This window comes from Malania oleifera, chromosome 6, assembly GCF_029873635.1.
Source record: "Malania oleifera isolate guangnan ecotype guangnan chromosome 6, ASM2987363v1, whole genome shotgun sequence".
NCBI lineage: Eukaryota > Viridiplantae > Streptophyta > Magnoliopsida > Santalales > Ximeniaceae > Malania > Malania oleifera.
In genome coordinates, this window is record NC_080422.1 from 6,670,714 (window position 1) to 6,686,653 (window position 15,940).

At 35.1% G+C, this 15,940-nt stretch overlaps 1 protein-coding gene across 1 annotated transcript; it reads left to right on the forward strand.

Annotated features, from left to right (window-relative positions):
* Positions 1-1,273: 1,273 nt before the first annotated feature.
* LOC131158201 (mitochondrial adenine nucleotide transporter ADNT1-like) lies at positions 1,274-15,795 on the forward strand. The gene is made up of 8 exons (XM_058112893.1): positions 1,274-1,667; positions 3,811-3,859; positions 6,210-6,373; positions 12,109-12,146; positions 13,398-13,510; positions 13,636-13,749; positions 14,397-14,741; positions 15,369-15,795. The coding sequence occupies exons 1-8, from the start codon at positions 1,501-1,503 to the stop codon at positions 15,450-15,452; spliced, it is 1,074 nt and encodes a 357-aa protein (XP_057968876.1). The 5' UTR covers positions 1,274-1,500; the 3' UTR covers positions 15,453-15,795.
* Positions 15,796-15,940: the final 145 nt, after the last annotated feature.

The following is a 15,940-nucleotide window of genomic DNA, read 5'->3' on the forward strand; positions in this document are numbered from 1 at the left end:
GTCTAAAGCCACTCATTAGTGTTTTTGTTGTGACTTTTGAGAAGCCCGTTGAGTCATTTGGCTTGAACAAGAGAAGAAAAATAATAAGATAATTGGCTAAGAAAGGGGAAAAAATAGGAGGAAAAAGAACAAGAGGGGATAAAAATAGATGATAGAAAAAAGAAAAGAGAGAAAAAGTAAAAAAGAACATGCTCGAGAAGAGAAGATTATGGATCAGGAAAAGAGAGAATATTGACGGAAAAGTGAAAACTGTGAAATAGTTCAAAGCTAGTTTTGAAAATTACTTTTATTTTTTTACTATTGAAGTTTGGAGTAACCTAATATTACGCACTTCTAATGTGATTGTACCATACACAATATGCATGAAATCAGTCCTAATTATAGTAAAAACTTATGATATTTGAGGCATTAGTATTTGTGTTATTTTTGCTAGGCACTTTTTTAAAATTTTAATATTAAATTGTATAATTTTGATGTTAATTAAAGTAAGGGTAAATTAGAAATATTTGAAATAAAAAAAAAAGTCACACAATAAAATAAAGTAAAGGTGAAACTAAAAGTTCTCACCCCCTCTTTGTTAATAATATAAAATGATAGTTAGTGATATGAATATTCTAAAGGGTGTTTTAGGGGTTAAAGTTTGAAACTTTTACATAAGATATTTCAAATTCGACTCCTAAGAGTGGATAGGGATATAGAAGGAGACATGAGTTATCTCCTGTTGTCTAGTATAAGCTTATTGCAAGTTCACACTTGACAAAAAATAATATAAATGAATTAGTTTACCATTAGGCTAACCAATTCCTAAGCACATAATACTAAAATAATAATAACACTCACATTGAATTCTCGTAAATATTATTTATGATAATTTATATCACATTAATAATTCTCACGAACATATTATGTGTTGTCTTGTGGACCCATTTCATAGAAGTTGTAGATATACGAAGTTTGATTTGTATCGATAAAAATCTTTCCTTTATACATGTCTCATAACAAATAATAATTTATTTATCTCCTAACAATTATTATTTAATAATATTAAAATAATTATGTGAAAATAAACGTTCCATTATTCAGATCTTATGCAGTACAAGATCGTGTGCACATAAGAAAAATATTGTTTATATTTGACATTTGCATTTTAGATTCACACCCCTTTGATTTATAATATTATAATTTTTAATTATTTAATATTAAAAAAATAATAATTTGAGAAAAATGTCAAGTTAAAAAATATAAAAATGAATAAATATAACCACTAATACTCAAAAGCCTAGCAATTGGGCAGTGTAGGAGAGCAGAGCTGCAGAGGCTCTAATTTTGTTTTCCCATTCCTAACGAAAATACCTTCCTCTTCTCTCACTCCCTATCGGAAGTCGCCGTTCGAATGCGGGTTTAATTTCCCTGGTTCGGCGATCGACGGCGACCGGACGGCGAGGAAAGCTGACTGTCAGTCCTAGGGTTCCGGCGAGCTCCATCCATCCTTAAGGTGTAATGGCGTCGGAAGACGTGGTTGGGAAGAGAAGAAGCGAGTCTGCTGTCGAGACGATCGTCAATCTGGCCGAAGAGGCGAAGCTCGCCAGCGAAGGAGTTAAGGCGCCTCGGCATGCTCTCCTCAGCATCTGCAAGTCTCTTGTCGCCGGAGGAGTAGCCGGAGGAGTGTGAGTTCATTTTCTTCCCAGATTAATGTTTTTCTTATTCACCTTTTAATGTTGATTGTTTTGTTTTTTCTTTTCTCAATCATATTTTTGTTTATATACTTTTTTAATTGTTTTTTTGTCGTTATTGTTGCTTTTGGTTTTATGCGGTTAGCTGTCTTACACTCTTAGTTGTTCTAGTGTTTTCAGTTTTATTAGTCTCCGTTCATTTCAATTGAAAGAATGGATTTTGATGGTCATTTGGTCCTTTATTCTTTGGAAAATTGCTTTTCAACCATTGTTGCGAACATTTTATAGTCATCAGGCAGTCTCAAATTTCATAAAACAGTTGCATATCTTCGAACAAGCTTTCGTGTTTTGTAGGGTTTCGTTTTTCTTTGTTATTAAGTGTTCAATCTTTCTTTAGAGTGCAGTTGAAAGGAAGTGGTTATAGGCCTTGTTTTCACGTTTGGTGAGGTCTATATGCATGGGACCAAAGTGCCAACTTGAGAATTTTGGTGGAGAATGATATTGAAGAAAACAGTGTCTTCGTAAGTGACAGCCGTCTGCTTTTTCCAGTCATTTGTGGGTTTAGATATTCAAAGTCAGTCAATCCTATTGATGACAAGAATTAAGATGATATATACAAATTAAAAAGCAACATCATATCCACTCATCCTCATATTGATTTATGTGGCTTCCTTGCTGAGACTCCAATTTCTTTTAGTAGAATATGTAGGTGTTGCGTAGATATGGAAGATGTGGAATCACAATTTTACATTGCCCCATTGTCTTAGGCTTGATTTTTTTGGTTTTTATTTTCTTATTTTTTGTTTTTTTTGTTTTTTTAATTTCCAAATTCTTTTGTAATCAAGGCTAGCAATTGTACCTAATTAACTAGATTTGAGGAGTAGGGTGTTGTTATCCACCAGCTGCCTGTTGGAATTTGGACCTTTTAGTTTGGAAATACCTAGGAGTTGGGATTGTGAAAATGTTCTAAAGAATTCCCAAAATGTTCTCCCTTGGTCTTCTTAATGTTTCCATAGGATTTTCCCTAAAGCTGCCAAAAGTTGTCCTTGATTTGAAAATGTTTTTCCCAACCAGATCTAGTTTCATATCAAGCATGTAATTTTTTTTTAAAAAAAAACAAAAACTAATACTGCTGCTAGAGAAACCAGATTTTTGGGTGTGGGTACATGGGTGGAAACTGATCAATGTCGCAAATTGTTTCTAAATGGTATCAGGCTATTAGCCAATGTTTTAAAAAGGGAAGGCGTAAGGCGAGGAGTTTTAACCCTTAAGAGGTGAGACGTAAGCCTTGATCTATTGGGATCTAAGCCTTTCTAGTGTTTTATATATAGATAAAAATATGTAAATGAATTACATACGTATTAAAAATGAAGAAAAAATTAATCACAAATATAATGTAAAAAAATCAAATACAATTTGCAAACCACTTGTTGACCATTTAAAAATTGCTAACTTGAATTCATTACGTAAATCATGACGTATAATAGATAGCTATAACATTACAAATTTCAAATTATTTTCATGATCTAAGATATCTCAACTATATTGGAAAGGTTGAGGTTCAAAGGTTTAGGAAATTAACTCATTAGATCAACTCTCAATTATTTTGGAAAGATTGAGGTTCAAGAGTTTTAGAAATCAACTCATATAATCACATCATGACATTCTTTTATGTAAACATGGAGTTAAAATTTTCTAGCCAAAAATCTAACTTGAGAATAATGCACCCAAAATGCATAAGTTTCATCTAAAAAGGTGCATGCCTTTTATACAAATGTGTCATCCTTAGCAGCTAATACGTTAGCCTTTTTGGAATTCAGTATTTTAGATTGAGCCTCAAGGCATTTTAGGCCTGCCTTGCCTTGAGGTGAGTCTCAAGGCGAGTGACAAGCCTTGATTGAGTCTTTTGAAACATTATATTAGCAATCATGATTAAAACATTCAGCTGTCGTTTAAAATGCCTTTTCAGCATTCTTGAATTTTTCATCAAAAATGTTTGCCATGTTTGCTTTTATTTCTATGCATTTTATACACTTGATTGGTATGCACACTGTTTTCACTGTTGCAATGTCCAAGCATGCTCTTCATTTAGTAATTTGTTTTGCACTAAATGAAGTTATGTACAATTTCTTTGTAGGTCACGTACTGCAGTTGCTCCCTTAGAACGGTTAAAGATTTTGCTCCAGGTAGATTTTTTTTGTTTACTGCTCCCACAGCGCCCCCCCCCCCCCCTCCCCTCCCTCCCAAAAAAAAAATCCTCATAATTTTATATCATTGTGCATGCATGCACTGTTTCTACTGAACACTGTCATTAGCAGCACTGCACCATTACTATAATAACTCGTTTATATGCCTTTTCTTACCATTGCCAGAACCATAAAATCATTAATTTCACTATGAACACTATCATTATGTTGTTGGATCTAAAAAGTAAAAGTTGCTAAAATGAGAATGCTAAGGTGGAGGGGTCGTATAACGTTAAAAGATAATTTAAGAAATGAACGTATTTATGGTAAATTAGCATAGCATGAGCATAAGATGAGATAAGGGAGGGGCGGCTGAGATGGTTGGTCACCTGCAAGTCTGTAATGTAGGCCAAATAGTGCACTTTTTGAGGAGTGAGCTAGTTATAGGGGTAGGTATAGATTTAATATAACTTGGAATGAAATAGTGAATAAGGATTTAATAGCCCTTAAATTATCGGATGGAATTGCCTATGATCGTGTAGATTGGCAGAAAAGGATTCATGTAGTGGGCCTCACAAGGCTTGGTTAATTGTTTTATTGACACCGCCATTGAAGTTGCCACGACCTCCTTCTATTCTGCTATTCTTGTTGCCACCAGCACAAACTTTTCTCCATGCTATCAATATCCCACTTTCCTGTTGGCTTCTCTCTACTACAACAATTAATCCCATTTTATTTTATTTTTATTTTTATTTTTTCTGTCTTGCTTATTATGTTATTGGATCAACTAGGGGTGTATTTGAGCTGAGTCAAATCAACGAAGAATGATGGTTGAACTTGCCTTGCTCGAAAATTTTATGCCCCAAACTTGACTTAAACTTTGGTTAATCTTAAAATTTTTGAACCTGACCTTGACTTAACTGCGAGCCCTTAAAAGTCAAGCTCAAGTCAATTAAGCTCAATTTACTTATAGAGTAATATTAAGTGTATGTATAAAATACATAAGCTATTATACAATGTGTTTAAAAAAATAATAATAACAAGAGCTCAATTAGGCTGGCAAGTAGAATTTTGTTACTTGAACTTGACTTGTCAAGCTACCTTAGTAGCATGAGCTTAACTTAAACTCAAATGGAGTTGAGCTAAGTATAGCTATAGAGTGAGTTGAGCCCAAGTAGCTTCGGAGCTGCCTTGACTCACTTTTATTCATAGGACCAGCTTTTTACAGATCTTACATAAATAAAATAAAATAAAAAATCAACTAGAAGAAAGAAAAGGAAGAAAGTTCAGTGCTTGTTCTATGGTGGTGTTTTTCAGAAAGCATATCCAAGTGCTACCTTGAATAAAACTACAGAAGATTTATATTCATGGCTTTGATATAATTCAGCAGTTATTATATCCTAGTGTCATTTTTTATTATTATTATTATTATTATTATTATGATCTTATATCATAATTTAAAAAGAAAACCAGAAAAGAGAAAAAATTGATTAACATGCACCAAATGGGTGCTACCCAAATAGTTTATGAGAGAAGCAAAATAATGACTTTAAGTGAACAAAATCTAAGTTACAAACCACTAAAACAACTAGGCAGAGAACCAAGCCATCTATCTATTAAAAGAGTAAGAGAAGCATCTGTTCTTTCAAAAGACTTCTAAATCTAAGTTACAAACCACTAAAACAACTAGGCAGAGAACCAAGCCATCTATCTATTAAAAGAGTAAGAGAAGCATCTGTTCTTTCAAAAGACTTCTACTTCTCTTCCGCCACATGACCCAAAAAACAGTGAGAGGGATCATGGACAAGCCTTGCTAGAGTGGCAGGCTGGCAGCATTCTTCATTTTTTGAAGTATCACTGATAATTAGCCATCCTTCATATAATATCATTATCAAGTACAGACTCCCATCAGTGCATAATAAGGGTTTACATTATAATATTGGTAACTTTTTAGTGATAAGTGCAACTGAATTTTTTGGGAGGGCAAACATTCACCTGCCCAAGTTATTGTTTGTCTAGTCCTCGGTATTGAGATCATATAAATTATACCATGGAAGCTTTCAAAACAGTATCAGTTGGGACAATGAGCATACGGTGAGTTAATCTTATTAATATTTTCAACAATTAGCTGTCTTGCTTCCTATTAAATGTGCATTGAGGGACTGAGCACATACATTATCTTGTTACCAAAAACTACCTCTTAACTTGAAAAGTGATCTGTTGACGTTTTCTTGAACTCCCCCCACCCCCAAAGTGAACTATCAGAATGCCTGTTTCTTTTCTTAATTCCATTTTGTTGTTGTTGCTGCCTTAAAAACAGTATGCATTTATTTCCTCTTGAAAAATGCAGGTTCAGAATCCCCATAGTATAAAATACAGTGGGACAATTCAGGGATTACAATATATATGGAAAACTGAGGGTTTTCGAGGGATGTTTAAAGGCAATGGCACTAATTGCGCTCGCATTGTCCCAAACTCAGCAGTCAAATTTTTTAGTTATGAGCAAGCATCTCAGTATGCTTCGATGCTTCCTTCTCTTCAATTTTTAATCTCATTAATTTCCAATGTTTTTTTTGTTCTAATTTTCCTACGCTGGTGGCCTGCTTGGATATGCCCCAAAATGATTTTTGAACTTGGAATTCAGTGCATATTGTTTTTATTATTGCACAAGTGATAATTGCATGACAAGAAAGAAAAGCATTGTATATTTGTATGTTATCAGAATTAGCAGTCATTGTAGCTAACATTTTTAAAGTCGAAGAATAGATTGAAGTTGCATCAGAATATTATCTAGATTTTGATTGTGTAAAATATATCAATTAAGATTGAATGTACTTCTTCTGGAGTATGGGAACCATCTCCTGTGCCATGCCAAATCTGAATTGCCACATGCACTTGATTCTTCGGCATGGCTACATCTGCACTTGGCTCCTTAATGTGGCCATAGGGTCCTCTCACCATAACCACACATCAACAGCTTATGCAACTTAACTTTGATAACTGTATTCCATATTACTTAGTGGCCCCATTTCCCCTCTAAAGACCTCCCCATCATTTTCTATCTCACCAGGTTGCACAGAGTATCCTCTGGCTCAAAATCTGCTATGAAACTTTTGAAAGGAACATTTTTTTGGGAAAAAATATAGCTCACTAAAAACAGTCATGGGCTTGCATGATGTGGTGCTTTCATGCTTGGGTGCATCACGTCATCCTAGAGTACCAAATCTGAAACTTGATGGATTCATGGGAATAGTTGTCAAACTAAGATTTGAATTGGGTTAAAACATACCGAATTCCCCTGGTTTTCCAAAGAGATGCAGACCTGCATGACATCCAAAAAATGACTTCAACATCTCATGGCATTTGAACATGATGACACTTATTACTCCTTCGTTCGTTGTACATACTCGTAGAAACACAATCACTTGTTTCCTCTTCTTCGGATCTGACATCTAAATTGCAGAAAGTTTTGAAGAAATGGACATAGTAGCGAACACCTGGTATCCTTCCACAGGTATGCATCTTCTACTCCATGAGAGCATCTTCCAATGGAGCCAGCTTTGAATTGGTTGGTGCCTGCATTCTCACCGAAATTCATCTTCCACTTACCACTTAGGGGTTCAAATTTATTATTAAGAAGAATATATCACACCATCGTGTAGGGCTGAATAATGGGCGGAAATAAGTGTTATCATATTTAAATGTTAGGGAGGCTAATGTCATTTTAAAAATATTAGGGAAGGCCCACTTCATTTGGAAAACCTTGGTTTGGTGGATCTATTGATTCACCCTTTGAATCTAATGAATCAATACGAGTTTATCGATTCACACGATGTTGACTTTGGTGTATTCCCAAGAGGGGGGGTGAATTGGAATTTTAAAACTTTTCCTATGTTAAGTTCAACTCTACAAGCCGTATATCGCAACCTATGGTCTTTCTAAAGATATGCCAATTACCTAATACAATAAACTGAGCAGATAAATAAAACAGTTATATTAGACTCGGTATTTCTTAATCATTCAAAGCATGTATATAAAATAATCAAGACAATAAATGATAACATACATGTACGAAAATTTAAAGTGAGAAAAATAAAGGAACACACGATATGATATCGGGGTTCGGCCAATACTGCCTACGTCTCCCTGCCTCAAGATCACAAGTAAGAGGATTCCACTAGTTGCTCGCTTACGGGTGGAGCGACACCGTTTACAACACCTTACAAGATGGTGCACTTAGTTCCCCTAACTGGGTTTGAACCACTCCAGTGCTCTCCTAACCGAGTCTGAGCAAATTTGGTGCTCTCCTAACCGAGTCTGAGCAATTCGGGACTATTCGCAGGGCTAGTCTCCCTCATCTAACCACCCGTCAGGAATACAACAGATAATCAAATATTTGTGTACAATAAAGATGTTTTTTACACTAAGCAGATATGTACCAATACGCACAATCAATCCACTCACAGATAATAGTAATTTATGCTCAAGTGAGATAAGGTCAAGCTATATGTCAACTCTCAACCAATGTGTATATATTGTATATACGTGAGAGTGATACCTTTGATTTAAGATAATATATTTAACAAGCAAATAATCAAAGGACCTTGAACTTCTTATGAAAATATCTCAACAAATATATTTCAAATATTAAGCACATCGGAGATAGGATTTCAAAGTTATGTGGTTTTGGTCGCCCGGTGAGTGGTTCGGTTAGCCGAGTCTTGAACTTCGGTCGACCGAGATCAATTTGAACTAATAGTTCGGTTGGCTAAGGAAGGCGAGGACGGTCACATCTCATCTTTGGTTGACCGTGGACTATATGCTCAAATCTTGTTCAGCCGGCTGAAGTTTGGTCAAATTGTTGACCTTTAATGTGTTCGGTCGACCGAGACATTTATAATGCCAAGGATTCGGTTGCCCGAGACCACTTAAAATTAGCATGTAAGTCCTGTTTGGTCTCTGTGCTTCATCAACCTTGTGTAAACAAGCATATGACATTTAAGTTTGAAGGGTGATGGATCCTATGGTCATTCTAAGGCCTCTTGAGCATAAAAACCTATTATGCATGAGATGCAAATATTACAAATCATTATTACAGACCCAAAGTATAAAACAAAATGCATTTACAATAAGAACAAATGTCTTCTTCTTCTTCTTTTGCTCCTCTGATTCGTCATAGAATACGTCAGATGATATGGTCTTTATGTTCCTCCTGACTTCCATCTCTTCCTTATGTGTGCACTAAAATATTAAGTCTGCTCAAGCATTGAATACACACATAAGTAACTTGCGGTTCGTTATTATCAAAATTAGGGATCAAACTCAAAAAGTCAACACACGATTTTGAACCTATCAGATCTAGTCAAATCCCACTATTGGCTCACAAAAACATTCTCCACTCTTGGAGCAATATAGTGTTTTGCCATTGAGAAGGGGAAGAAAATTGGTTGGCTAAGGTGGCACTCTCACGTTCTTGGTAAGCTATAAATCGTCGTTTTTTTAGTAGGTTGTTTAATTGTTTGTCAATTTTCTTTAAGTTTTTTTTTTTTTTTGTTTTTTGTTTTTTAATTAGATTACACATGAATATATATTTTTTTATTGTTGATAAATGCTAAAATTTCAGTTTTTTATTATTTTTTCTTGATTCAATTCTTTAAAAAATATAAAATTTCATTTTTTTAATTAATTTTCTTGACCCCTTCCTTTACTTTTTATTGTTTAGAGAAAGCATACAATGAAGTATGGTTTTATTTATTGTTAAAATTTAAATTCATTTCACTATATTGTTTGTTGCAAGTATTTTGGTGTATGCATGTCATTTGCTTCGATTCTTGATTTAGGATTTTAAAATTGGGATTTTGATTCGCGATTCGAATCTTGATTTGACAACTATGTCAGGAATGATAAACTCCACACACGTGATATCACTCATGTTTTCAGCCTTGAACTCAACAAACTTACCCTCCGTGGATGCTTATATTCTGCAATTTCCCCCTCAAGCCCCTCTGTGGATTCTTTGGGCTTAGAAGTCTGTTCTTTATGCCCTCAAATAATGCAACTAGTTGCATGAGCTCACTAAGCATCTGCACAAACCTCTCCTTTTCTTATTCAACAAAAAACTCTTTTTCAGGCAACCATGTTTTGAGTTTTAACAATATCAAGTTGATTGCTTATCTCTTTAACTGGTGGAGTGGTTTGTTCGTTTGTAACCATGGTCTTAAATTTCCACGAAATTGTCAAAATTTCCATCGAAATTTCCTATTTCCGTCACCCTCGAAATCGAAATGACAGTGGATTTCCATATTTACACAATTTCCGTCGAAATATCAACGAATCATCCAAAATTTATTGAAATCTCGAAATTTTTCGCGAAACTTGTCGAAATTTTAACTATACGATGAAATTTCGTCAGAATTCAAATGAGAAATTTATGAGTGAAGTGAAATTTCTATTTTAATTTCTTTTATTTATTTTATCAAAACAAAAGATTATTACAAGCACTTTTGAAATTATATGAAAAAAAAACTTATTGTAATATTCTTTTTAACCATTCATGTGTAAATTATCATTATTTATATAATAAATAATATTTAAATGATTTATGAATTCCATTTTTATTAACTGAATATGTTTAATGTATATTATCTTACACATATGTTTGATACATATACTATTTTACAACTTTTCCACCTCATACAAAACAAAGATGTGTTTAATTCGTAATATATTAATCCTAAAACTTATATTATTATCTTTGTTAACTATTTCTAAAGTTTCACAAAGAATTCTATGCTTTACTACTAATTTCTGTTATTTTTCAAATCGAAATTGAAATTGACATTGAAATCGAAATTTTCATCGAAATTTTCTTACTTTTGGAGCTTCGAAATTTGAGTCGAAATCGAAATTTAAGTCCTTGGTTGTAACCATGGCCTCTTTTGTCCCCATATCTAAACTAGCCATTACTTCTATCAATGTCTGTGCTTTCCTTCTTGAATTATTGTAGATCCAGATTTCTTCATTTGACAAGGACATGGGTATCTCTTCAGATCTTCAATTCAAGCACATCTCAGAGAATCAACTCAAATTGGCCCTTGGTCACCACGGTTGTTGGCAATGACTGGGTATCGGTGTGACAGTAGGGATGCAACCCTGAAAAGTGGGTGTTACAACAACAGCATTAAAGATTGAATTTGAGGCTGTGAGTTGGGGATTTGCGAAGTTCTCACGTTCAGTAGCACACAGAGATGGAAGACGGAAGAGCCACAACTCTGTGAGGTTGTAGATGTGCAGCAGGCAGCTTGTGATGCTGCAACTATTGTTGGCAAGGCTTTGATGATGATGGCACTCTAGTTGTGGCTCATGATTTAAGGGAAAGGAGATTCCGGTGATTCAATAGTTGTTAAACATCTCTAGTTGGGTGTTGTGGCTGGTGGCTGCAGTTGTGATTACAATGGCTAGGGTTTCAACTGTGGCTGGTCAGACTTGAGTGATGGTTATTTGATGGTTGGGGGGGTGGGCAGTGATGGATGGTCGTTTGATGATGGTAGCGAGGGAGGATCAAGATGAGGCTCTTATACCAAATTGATGCAAGACCGGGACAAGAAAGTAATGCATGAAAATTGAGAAAACAATAGGAAAATAAACCATAAATTAAAAGAAAAAATAAAAATGAAGACAAAATTCAGTTGAATGCTCAATATTCCAATCTGTTCCTCATGGTCAGACATCAAGCCTTTCTATAGGCTTTCTCCCAATACTAAATAAGTAAATAATATTTAGGAATTAATATAAAACCCTAATTAATGAAACGTAATACCAAATCCCTAAAAATTTGAAGAACACATAAATGTAAAATATTTAAATTATAAAAACCCTAGATAATCATAAAGACCCTACACAATCTACTAGTGTATTTGCTTATAAAATTCTACAATAAAGTAGAAAAAAAAAATCCTAATACTAATAAACTACAAGATCACCCAAAATTCCTAAAAATGCCAAACATTTCCATTTCAAGCCTTGAAGCTCATATTGCGTCAGCTTGTGCCTGAAGAGTATTTCATACTAGAAGCACTTTTTAAGTTCCACATTTCAGTGTACTTATGTTGTTGGAACTCATTTCTCTATCTTTACAGGGTGCACAGCTGCACATGTTTAATAATTTTCAATGTTTTTACCCATGTGGCTTAAAAATTTCTTTCATTAATCATTCTCTTTTTTTCTGCTTACTATTTGACACAAAACAGGGGTATTTTGTGGCTTTACCGGAAGCAGCCTGGAAATGGTATGGCTATCTTTCCCTTTTCCTTTTTTATATTATTTGATGTCTTTCTTTTAGATTGTTTGTGTACATGATTTATGAGGCCAACAGGTCCTGATCACCAATTGGTGGATCTCTCTCTCATTAAAAAGAGATAAATGTGCTCTTCCTGTCTATGGATATTGTATGTTCAACAGCGTGTGTTGTGTGTCTGTGTGTGCTTGTCATATTATAATCCAAGATACTTAGATAAATAGCTATATTTTTTGGGAGATATTTTATTTATTGTTTATTTGTACCTTTTTCTTTTGATTTAATATTGTTAAAGTTATTATTTGGGATTGCTCTGGTGATTAGCCAACAGCGGATTATGCATGTATTATTGAACCTTCACAGACAAACTTAGATATTCAATCCTCCATAATGAATGAACCTGTTATGGAATCCATTATTGTGTGTTTATGCAGTTTATGCTTCTGATGTTATACTTATGGGTCAATAGGGGATTTTACTATTTCTTAAGGAAACATCAGGGGTTTTGGTGTCTACTTAAAGTACCAAGAAACATTTCCTTTATCTGTTGAAGTTAGACAACAAGAAGGGATTTCTGTACATCTCTTGATGATTTTATTTGTTTTATTTGCAAAGGAAATTGAAGGCAAATATTCACAACCTTAAGTCATTCTCGTGGAATGGAGCTCTCAACCCAAATGTTTGTTGTTAAGCCACCACTTTACCTAAAAGCTTAAGATATTATGTTGTGGCAACGATGTATGTCAAGACTTAACACTCCTCTATATGTGCAGCCCGATTGCACGTGGAGGGAAATAAACAGACAATAAATACTACCCATCTAAAAGCTTAAAACTGCCAGTTTGTGGGTCAGCAATGTATGTCAAATCTTAACATTTGTCAGAGGAAAAGCCTTTTAAATGCTTGCCAAAGAACTGCACTTCACTACAAATGCTATGTGAAAACAGTGGGTTGTTTAGTACTTATTGGATTTCAGGGTCCCAAGCGCTAGGAGGTTGTATCAATATCAAGATTCAAGAAAGATGTGCACTAGATTTGCCCATAGGAACACCATTATAACTTTCACATTCAGTATTTTTTGTTTACAAGAATGCATTTTTGAACATGAATTGTTTAATTTTTCAGCAGTAGTTTTCAGTCTGCTGGTTGTAGAGATTTAAAAACAAACAAACAAAAAAGTGGGGGTGGGGGGAAGATGTTGGTGGTGGATTGTTAAGAGATTTTTGTCTGCCTGTTTTGCAGAGGATGCTGAACTCACTCCTCTGTTACGCCTTGGGGCTGGAGCATGTGCTGGAATTATAGCCATGTCAGCAACCTACCCAATGGACATGGTACGGGGTCGGCTAACTGTCCAGGTATCTGTTCTTATTTCGTTATGAAGTTCATTCAGCATGGTGTTTTCCCTTGAATTTCATGGCTGTGCTGGGTGGTCCCTATATCTTAGAATTATGATGGTTTTCACATTGTTCTTGTGTTGTAGACTGAGAAATCTCCTCGACAGTACAAAGGAATATTTCATGCTCTTTCGACAGTCCTCCGAGAAGAAGGCCCTCGGGCTTTGTACAAAGGCTGGCTTCCTTCTGTCATTGGAGTAGTGAGTTGAATATTTATTTTTTTATTGGAATTAATATTTTTCCTTTGAATTATTTTACCTGTCCTTGGAGTTGCCTGTCACTCTGGGGACATCCAATAAAGCTGGAATAGCGTCTACAGATATATATATATATATATATATATATAAATGTGCTCCTCATTTGTCGAAAGTGAAGTCCATCTATGGAGGATCAGAAATGGGTTTAGTTCTTTTTTTTTTGTTAGCTATGTCTCTGATATTTAATCATTACTGCTCAATTATATGTCCTGCGAACTTTGCCCTTTCAAAATGGGTTCCTTATGGCGCCCAATTGCTCATGACTGTACTGTCATTGGAGTTGGGAAATCTGTGGTGTCTTCTTGTTGTGAGCTGCACACTTAATTATAGCTAATAATCAATTTGTCTACCCTGAAAATTTTCCCTGTGAGATGTTTTCCTCACTCAATAGCTTGCTAGATGCTGTTGCACATGGGAATGAAGGATATCTGGTTATGCTGTCATTGATCTTAAAAATTTTTGTGTTTCACTCAATATATATGAGCTGCTACTCCTGTTTCTTTTAACTTCATTGCTGCTATATCATAGAGATTAGAATTTGTACCTTTGTGTGGGTTTAGGGTCCTAAATGGCCTTATTGGTGCTTGCAGATTCCATATGTTGGCCTCAATTTTGCAGTGTATGAATCTTTGAAAGACTATTTGATCAAAAGTAAACCATTTGGACTTGTTGAGAACTCAGATTTGAGTGTAATAACAAGGCTTGCATGTGGGGCAGCTGCTGGAACTGTCGGCCAGACAGTTGCTTACCCTCTTGATGTCATCCGTCGAAGAATGCAAATGGTAGGCTGGAAAGATGCTGCTTCAGTTGTCACAGGTGATGGGGCAAGCAAGGCACCGCTTGAATATACTGGAATGGTTGATGCATTTAGGAAGACGGTTCGGCATGAGGGATTTGGTGCATTATACAAGGGTCTGGTTCCCAATTCAGTCAAGGTAATGTATTAGGTTCTGTAGTAAACTTTGTTTTTTTTTTGGGTCTTGGGGAAGGATCAAACTATCTTCAGATTACAAGCTTTGAATTAGTAAATTGGAGGGTTATTTACCCTTAGCTAAGTATAATATGACTGATATTATTATGTTCAAACCCCAAATCAAACACCACAATAAAGTAGGCGTGCACACCAAATTAAAAACACAGAATAAACACCAAGATACACATGGTTAAGCTTTGAAAGCCTACGTCAACGATCAAAGGAGGAAATAATTTTCCCTATGAATCACGTGGACATGTAATGAACATCATAATCTCTTAAATTCTCAAATTCTAATCCCAAATACTTTTGGCCTCATGCAAAGAGAAGAAATTTATCAAAACCCTTCTAACATAACCAATATGTTTATACAAGTATTATCCACGAATGCAAAATTAATCCTCAGGTTGAGGAAAGGAATTCAAGAGACACTCAATGCTCATTTTCTTGTCCTTTTTTTTGGGGGGGGGGGGGGGGGGGGGGTGTGGAGACGGGTGTGGTTGGGAATCATATTATTGCATTATATTTGACATACATGGGTGATTATATGGTACGAAACATCCTAACACCAGTTCCATTCTCATTTTAGGTGGTTCCTTCCATAGCAATTGCATTTGTGACATATGAGGTAGTGAAGGACATTCTTGGAGTTGAGATGAGGATATCTGACTGAAGTTAAAGGGCAGTGTGATCTTCATTAAAGTTCGTTGTCTATTTGTAAGCTGAAAGAAAGGAGGAGGTGAATCATGGTCAAATAGTTATACGGGCAGTGAGAAAACTCAAATCAGATACTGAATAGCCTATCACCTGCGCCATCCACTCGGATCTCTCCATCAGAATAGAAGTTAGTTTTTAGTTAGTTATTTTCAAACATTGCCAATAAAGATTTGTGATGAAATGATGCAGCTTGATGCATTCTCATACAGCTGTCTAGAATATCTTTTAAGTTATTCTTTCTCCCAGTTTTACTTGAGACTTGTTAATTATGAAGTAGAAAGAAGGTTTTTTGTCTTGTACGCTACACTGTTGAAAATTTTCTGTGCAGAGACTTCTTCTTTTTATTCTTCCTTTTTATTTTATTTTTACAAAAAGACACACTTTACAGACACGTGAAAGTGGTCATTATTTTGCCATTAATAACGAGACTGCATCAGTCTATCA

What these genes read in the sequence shown, in the direction of transcription:
- LOC131158201 (XM_058112893.1), top strand. Translation starts at nt 1,501, where the DNA reads ATGGCGTCGGAAGACGTGGTTGGGAAGAGAAGAAGCGAGTCTGCTGTC. An exon ending in GGGGTCGGCTAACTGTCCAG is followed by an intron (nt 13,511 to 13,635) that starts GTATCTGTTCTT and finishes CTTGTGTTGTAG; the next exon opens with ACTGAGAAATCTCCTCGACA. An exon ending in TTCCTTCTGTCATTGGAGTA is followed by an intron (nt 13,750 to 14,396) that starts GTGAGTTGAATA and finishes TGGTGCTTGCAG; the next exon opens with ATTCCATATGTTGGCCTCAA.